This window comes from Lithobates pipiens, unplaced genomic scaffold (genome assembly GCF_037356315.1).
Source record: "Lithobates pipiens isolate NorthernLeopardFrog02 unplaced genomic scaffold, aLitPip1_a1.2 Scaffold_25, whole genome shotgun sequence".
NCBI classification, from domain to species: domain Eukaryota; kingdom Metazoa; phylum Chordata; class Amphibia; order Anura; family Ranidae; genus Lithobates; species Lithobates pipiens.
Genome location: NW_027507787.1, coordinates 232,040,860 through 232,049,617, shown reverse-complemented (window position 1 = coordinate 232,049,617; position 8,758 = coordinate 232,040,860). Strand labels below are relative to the sequence as shown.

The 8,758-nt window shown below is 41.0% G+C and overlaps 1 protein-coding gene across 1 annotated transcript in view; it reads left to right on the top strand.

The window, feature by feature from the left end:
- Positions 1–3,538, top strand: part of NKX2-3 (NK2 homeobox 3) — a 5,016-nt gene extending 1,478 nt beyond the window's left edge. The window contains 4 exon segments of the mRNA XM_077455652.1: positions 2,786–3,081; positions 3,084–3,299; positions 3,301–3,384; positions 3,386–3,538. Coding sequence (XP_077311778.1) covers positions 2,786–3,081; positions 3,084–3,299; positions 3,301–3,384; positions 3,386–3,415 — 626 coding nt within the window. The 3' untranslated portion in view covers positions 3,416–3,538.
- Positions 3,539–8,758: the final 5,220 nt, after the last annotated feature.

The window sequence follows — 8,758 nt, the reverse complement described above, 5'->3', positions numbered from 1 at the left end:
TGCCAAAATATAATGGAATAGTAATAACACAAAACAACAAGAACATAATACTAGAAAAAGACAGCATGGCAAATATATACCGAAGGGAAAAAATGACGAAATATAGTCTAGGAGTAACAATAATATAATAACACAAAATAACGGCAACATAGTATATAATAATCATCATAAACAACAGAAACAAAGTATACTAATAATAATTATCATAATACAAAACAACAGCAACACAGTATAATAATAATCATCATGATTCAAAACAACAGCAACATAAAATAATAATAATAATAATACAAAAGGACAGCAACATAGTATAATACTAATCATCATAATACAACACAACAGCAACATAGTATAATAATCATAATACAAAACAACAGCAACATAGTATAACAATAATAATCATAATACAAAAGGACAGCAAGATGGTATAATACTAATCATCATAATACAAAACAACAGCAACATTGTATAATAATACTACTAGAAGAAGACAGCATGAGAAATATATTCTGAGAAGGAAAAAAAAAGAATAACAACAACAAACATATGTTGTAAAGCGCTGGGTAAACTGTCAGTGCTATATAAATCCTGTATAATAATAATAATAATAATAATAATGCAAAACAAACGCAATGGAATAATAATATTATTATAAAATAATCACAATTATAACAAACTGCAACATAGTAATGCATCAAGTCAAAAGCAACATAGCATAATAGTAATAATAGATAATTCAAAACAACAATATAGTATACTAAATCGATGAAGGGGATGAATCAAGTTCAGCAAGGCAGAAGTATGAAGCCAAGATGAAGAACACGGAGTCCTAGAAAGTATTATTTTACTAAAAGAGTAGTTGATGGTTGGAATAGACTTCCAGCAGAGGTAGGGAGTCAGTCAAAAATGGATTTAAACATGCCTGGGACAAACATAGATCTATACCAAAAAAAAATATTAAGAAAAAAAAAATGTATAGATAGTAAAAAAATAAAAATAAAAATAAAAACGGGCAACTGGATGAATACCTTTTTTCTGCTTTCACTTTTCTATGCTACTATGCTTCTATAGTAGTGATACTAATAATCATCATCATCATATCATCAACAGCAACATTATTATTATTATTATTATTATTATTATTATTATTATTATTATTATTATTATTATCACTACTACTGGAAGCATAGTAACATAGAAACGTGACAGCATGAAAAGACAAGTGGTTCATCGAGTTGTATCATTATAATTACTGTGGTTACATATTATATTATTATGAGACAGTAGACACTGTTCCCTTCAGTACATTCTGACCAAAATAACAGCAATAATAACAATAATAATTATCATAATAATATCATAAACAGCAACGTTTATTATTATTATTGTCATTGTTGTTGTTATTTTTGCTGTTATTTTGGTCAGAATGTACAGAAGGGATCAGTAACTTCTGTCCTATAATAATATAATATATAACAACAGCAATTATAATAATACAAACAATCACAACATAGAATAATAATAATAATAATAATAATAATAATAATACAGAACAGCCTCATATTCATAAGTTTTATTGCATCCTTCGGCAAAAGCAAATAGATATAGATAGATCGATATAGATATAGATAGATCGATATAGATAAATATAGATAGATAGATTAGATAGATTAGATAGATAGATAGATAGATAGATAGATAGATAGATAGATAGATAGATAGATAGATAGATAGATGTACCATTATGAATAATTCGTAGATTGCAAAAAAAAACAAAAAACAGCAACACTGTAGTGGCAATGATAAACATACGTATAATTATATATATATAATTACACGTACAATTATTTTGTATATATATATATATATATATATATATATATATATATATATATATATATATATATATATATATATATATATATATATATATCTATGTATGTATATAGATACAAAACAGTAGTAGTAATACAGTTACTTTTTAAAGAATATAAAAGAAGAAGAACCTCCTGAGCTTCTCCAATACACGATTTATTGATCATTTTGGGGGAATTATAAGATCTCAGCAATAGAATGAAATCAATACCTCGATAACAGGACGATCTGTAGGTGAATGACGAGGGAGGATTTGTATCCTCCGATCAGATAATGCAAGGAAATACTATTCTTCGATAACCGATCAATCTGTTTTTGAAGAAAAAAATGAAACAAACAAATTTATAGAACAAAAGTGAAACAAAATCAATTTCCTGATCATCAGACAGATAAAATAAAGGAGATCCACCCAGAACCGAAGTCAGGAGAATGTTCTGAATGGATTTTTTTTTTTAATGTAATATTTCACTTTGTCTATTTATGAAGTTTTCTAATCTCCGAGTTTTTCTGGTTTGTAGCAATTTTCAGGACAAATTCAGACAAAACTCTCTGAATAATTAGAAATTATATATTTATTCTTTTCTCCGGAAATGAATCTTTTCTCGGGAAATGAATCTTTTCTCTGGAAATGAATCTTTTCTCTGGAAATGAATCTTTTTCCGGAAATGAATCGTTTCTCTGGAAATGAATCGTTTCTCCCATCAGCTGTATTATAATACCCACATAATAAGGCGCCATTATAATGTTACAAATTAATATACATAAAAGGTAATTGATATAATATCGGATTTTCAGTTTCTATGATTGATTGGATTTCAGAGTCATTAATACCCCCCAGTGTGTCAGGATGTGTCTATGGTGCTATGGTGGAATATTATGCTGGTAATCTGGTTCACCTCTCTCTGTACAGAGGCCTGCTACTTGAGCAAGTCGCCCCATCCGGAGGAAAAGTCGGAGGAGTCGGAGAGACCCAAGCAGAGGAGCCGGAGGAAGCCCCGGGTGCTCTTCTCCCAGGCTCAGGTCTTTGAGTTGGAGAGAAGGTTCAAGCAGCAGAGGTACCTGTCTGCCCCAGAGAGGGAACACCTGGCCAGCAGCCTGAAGCTCACCTCCACCCAGGTGAAGATCTGGTTCCAGAACAGGAGATACAAGTGTAAGAGGCAGAGGCAGGACAAGTCCCTGGAGATGGGCCCCCACCACCCACCCCCACCCCGAGGAGGGTGGCAGTACCAGTGCTGGTCCGGGATGGGAAGCCTTGCATTGCTGGCAGTCAGGGTTATAACAATGCCTACAATGTAAGTGCCAGTCCTTACACCTACAACAGCTACCCGGCCTACAGCTACAACAACAGCCCTTCCTACAACACCAACTACAGCTGCAGCTACTCCGGCATCCCCCCCATCCAGCACAACCCAGGGACCCAACCATTTTGTTGGCATGGGCAACCTCAGCCAGCTGGGCAATGCCACACAAGGCCAGAACCACACAGGGCCCTCAGTGCCCACCTGCCAGGGGGACTTTACAAGGGATCCGAGCCTGGTAGGACTGGCACAGGGACTTCTCTACTGGACACACAGACCTCCAGGATCTGGGGGTGCTCTATGACCCAGGGGGGCTGCATGACCCATGGGGGGGCTTCATGGCCCAGGGGGGGCTTCATGGCCCAGGGGGGAGCTCCCTGACCCAGGGAGACTCCATGACCCAGAGGGGCTTCTTGACCCAGGGGGCTCCCTGATCCAGGTTGGGCTCCATGGATCAGCCATCAGATATTGTGACACGAGGTATTATTATTATCATTATTATAAACTGGCTGATGACCTGCACACTGGTAGAAACTCCAAACTACACCAACCATGCGATCACCAGCCCTTTAAAAGGATGCCTTAACCCTTAACTCCTGTGGATGGGGCAGATGACAGCAAGCCTGATCTATGGGATACATTGTGTGACACAGACAATGGATGGTGCTGGCTGTCAGTGTATGGCAGCTCTGTGTCTATCTATAGCACTCTACAGCTGGACTACAAATCCCAGCAAGCCTGTACCCCAACAAAGCCAATGGACATGAGATAAGTATTGGAAACACATCGATCTATGATCAGCACATTTCACAGTCAAAGTTTATGATGTCATAAATAGTATAAGATTGAGATCCAGATGGATATACCCTCTCCCATATTACCCTGGATCCCTTGACTTCTAGATGGATACACCCTCTTTCATATTACCCTGGGGCACCTGAATTCTAGATAGATCCACTCTCTTCCACATTACTTTTGGGCCCCTGAATTCTAGATGGATCCATCCTCTTCCATGTTACACTGGGGCCCTTTGAGGTCTAGATGGAATTCACCTTCTTCCATTGTACACTGTGGCCCATGAGTATGGATAGATCCATCCTCCTCCATATTACCCTGGGGCCCCTTAGTTCTAGATGGATCCATCCTCTTCCATATTACCCTGGGGCCCCTGAGATCTAGATGGGTTCACCCTCTTCCATATTACCCTGTGGCCCCTGAGTTATGGATGAATCCATCCTCTTCCATATTACCCTGGGGCCCCTGAGTTCTAGATAGATCCACCCTCTTCCATTGTACCATGTGGCCCCTGAGTTATGGCTGAATCCATCCTCTTCCATATTACCCTGGGGCCCCTGAGTTCTAGATAGATCCACCCTCTTCCAATGTACCCTGTGGCACCTGAGTTATGGATGCATCCATCCTCTTCCAGGTTACTCTGGGCCTCTGAGTTATAGATGGAGCCATTTCTCTTCCATATCACCCTGGGGCCCCTGAGCTCTAGACAGATCCTCTTCCATATTTCCATTGGGCCCCTAAGTTCTACATAGACCCACCCTCTTGCATATTACCCGGAGCCCATGAGTTCCAGATGGATCCACCTCTTCCATATTACCCTGGGGCCCCTGAATTCTAGGATAGATCCACCCTCTTCCATTGTACCCTGTGGCCATTGAGTTATAGATGGATCCATAGTCTTCCTATTACCCTGGGGCCTCTGAGTTCTTGATGGATCCATCCTTCTTCATAATACCCTGGGGCCCCTGAGTTCTAGACAGATCCACTCTCTTCCATTATACCCTGTAGCTCCTGAGTTATAGATGGATCCACTCTCTTCCATATGGGGCCCAGTGAGTTCTAGACAGAACCACCCTCTTCCATATTACCCTGGGGCCCCTGAGTTCTAGATAGATCCACCTTCTTTCAATATAACCTGGGGCCCCTGCGATCTAGATAGATCCACCATCTTCCACTGTACCCTGGGGCCCCTGCGATCCAGATGGAGCCCCATCTTCCACTGTACCCTGGAGCCCCTGCGATCTAGATAGATCCACCATCTTCCACTGTACCCTGGGCCCCTGCGATCTAGATAGAGCCACCATCTTCCACTGTACCCTGGAGCCCCCTGCGATCTAGATAGAGCCACCATCTTCCACTGTACCCTGGGGCCCCTGAGTTCATGATAGATCCACCCTCCTCCATATTACCCTGCGGCCCCCCAGAGGGAGGGAATAAGCTGGCCACACAGTCAGATATTCAATCAGTTAAATCAACATTTATGCAGTATGTGGGGGGTTCTGATTCCATAATTATTTGATGGAAGTTAATTGGAGTAAAAGTTTGCATTTTCTGGGGTTAGGGCAGTTAATTGGCATTTTGGTGCATTTTCATGTATTGTAACAATAGCAAATATGCACCAACATGTTTATCAATATACATAAATAGTTATAAAAAAAAAAAAAAAAAAAAATCGAACCCCCCCCCTATATCATCTATCTGATTGTATGTATATGGTTCATGGATTGTTTATTATCTAGATGATATAAATCTGACCAGTGTGGCCACTTAACCCCCCCCCCCCCCCCCAAGCTGTACACACCCTGGAATAGCAATATAGCAATAATCATTTCTGCCCTAATATTGGAATTTCTGGCCCCCCCAATCCTTGTATATGAGAACCGTATTTATCAGTGTATAAGCGCCCTTATAGCTTATTACTGCTGTTATACAGATTTCCTCTGTAATGTCTCTATCATAAAATGGAACAAACACTCTCTGTACAATACAGATCTTTAATCTATTATTGGACTTGTACATAGCACCTTCTACCTTTTTATTATAGGAAAATCAAACATTCTCTGTATAAAAAAAAGGAAAGTACACAGGTCAATGCACTACAACTGAATAAAACCCAAAAGTGCAATATCAGCCCCGCTTGGTGGTGTGTCCATGTTGTATCGATTATTTCCATCTCATCATTATAATCGATTGCTGAGGATCTCGGGAATAAGAGAAACGAGCAAAAGACTGGAATTATAATAATGATTATTGATATAAAATCCAGGTCCATTGCCTGGCTGTAATCCTGTATGTGTGATCTATAGGAACAATATAATAATCACTATATATAGAAATTGTGATGGATCTGGGGCACACAGTGCTCTGAATGAAGCCAGTACTGTATAGAGGATTTGGAAGGTATAGGGGTTGATTTACTAAAGGCAAATTGACTGTGCGCTTTGCAAAGTGCAGTTGCTCCAGAGCTTAGTAAACGAGGTAAAGCTTCACTTTGCAAAGAATACCCAATCAGGTGCAAGGAAAAAATAAACAGCATTTTTGCTTGCATATGATTGGATGATGGAAGTTAGCAGAGCTTTCCCTTCATTTACTAATCTCTGGAGCAACTGCACTTTGCAAAGTGCACAGTCTATTTGCCTTTAGTAAATCAACCCCAAAGTGACATTTAGAAGTGTCTGCATCTTCTGAGAGGGGAGTGGGGGCCCCACTGAACACCTCTTTCTGGGGTTTATTAAGGAACATTGGGGCTCATTTCCATCATCTGTGGGCGGGGGGGGGGGGGGGGGGCTGTATAATACAATTCCATCTTCTGTTGGGGGGGGGCTGTATAATACAAATCCATCTTCTGTGGGGGGGGGGCTGTATAATACAAATCCATCTTCTGTGGGGGGGGGGGGGGCTGTATAATACAAATCCATCTTCTGTGGGGGGGGGGGGCTGTATAATACAATTCCATCTTCTGTGGGGGGGGCTGTATAATATAATTCCATCTTCGGGGGGGGGGGGGGGGTGGCTGTATAATACAATTCCATCTTCTGTGGGGGGGGGGCTGTATAATACAAATCCATCTTCTGTGGGGGGGGGGGGGCTGTATAATACAAATCCATCTTCTGTGGGGGGGGGGGGCTGTATAATACAAATCCATCTTCTGTGGGGGGGGGGGGGGGGGGCTGTATAATACAATTCCATCTTCTGTTGGGGGGGGCTGTATAATATAATTCCATCTTCGGGGGGGGGGATGGCTGTATAATACAATTCCATCTTCTGTGGGGGGGGGGGGGCTGTATAATACAAATCCATCTTCTGTGGGGGGGGGGGGGGCTGTATAATACAAATCCATCTTCTGTGGGGGGGGGGGGGGCTGTATAATACAATTCCATCTTCTGTGGGGGGGGCTGTATAATACAATTCCATCTTCTGTTGGGGGGGACTATATAATACAAATCCATCTTCTGGGGGGGGGCTGTATAATACAATTCCATCTTCGGGGGGGGGTGGCTGTATAATACAATTCCATCTTTTGTGGGGGGGCTTTATAATACAATTCCATCTTCTGGGGGGGCTGTATAATACAATTCCATCTTCGGGGGGGGGGGACTATATATACAATTCCATCTTCTGGGGGGGGCTGTATAATACAATTCCATCTTCCGGGGGGGGGGCTGTATAATACAAATCCATCTTCTGTTGGGGGGGGGGGGTGCTGTATAATACAATTCCATCTTCTGTGGGGGGGCTTTATAATACAATTCCATCTTCTGGGGGGGCTGTATAATACAATTCCATCTTCGGGGGGGACTATATAATACAATTCCATCTTCTGGGGGTACTATATAATACAATCCATCTTCTGGGGGGGGGGGACTATATAATACAATTCCATCTTCTGTGGTGGGGGGGGGGCTGTATAATACAATTCCATCTTCAGGGGGACTATATAATACAATTCCATCTTCGGGGGGGGACTATATAATACAATTCCATCTTCTGGGTGGCTGTATAATACAATTCCATCTTCTTGGGGGGGGGGCTGTATAATACAATTCCATCTTCTGTGGGGGAGGGGGGCTGTATAACACAATTCCTTCTGTGGGGGGGGGGGGCTGTATAATACAATTCCATTTTCTGTGGGGGGGGGGCTGTATAATACAATTCCATCTTCTGTGCTCCTGATCATCTTTTGTTGTACTTCTCTTAGATTTTCCAAAATTGATTCTCAAATTGATCAAAATTCATTACATTTGTGATTTTTTTGATTTACCTGAATGGAGATTTTCTGTTCAGTGGACAATCGATTTATGAGTCGGTATTCGTGCAGAAATGTAAGATTTGTAGAATTTTTCAGATTGATTGATGACGTTCTTGGATAATTCGGCTGATTTACTAAAAATAATTCCTGTGAATATTCACCTCCTCTATCCAATCAGGTGCAGAAGAAATAAGTAAATGGAGATTTGCTTCTTACCTGAATAATAATGAAAGTGAATCTTCACACCATTTATTATGTCAGGATTCTCAAATGTTAGAAATCGATCTGCTGCATTCTCTCTAAAGCTCACCACACATGTTACAATCTGACTGCACAATCTCCTTTAGATCTACCAGCAATCAGTGCCGAGACAAGGTCATCCAGTGCCCAGGGCAAAGATGCCAAATTGGGCCGCCCTTTCCCTTAGGGTTAGGGTCAGGGTGGCCCCCTACCCCTGCAATAAACCATTGCGCCAGGGGCAGCCGACCCTCCTGCCCACCCCTTGTCCAGCAAGTATTATGTGCCTGTCGATTGGATTGCA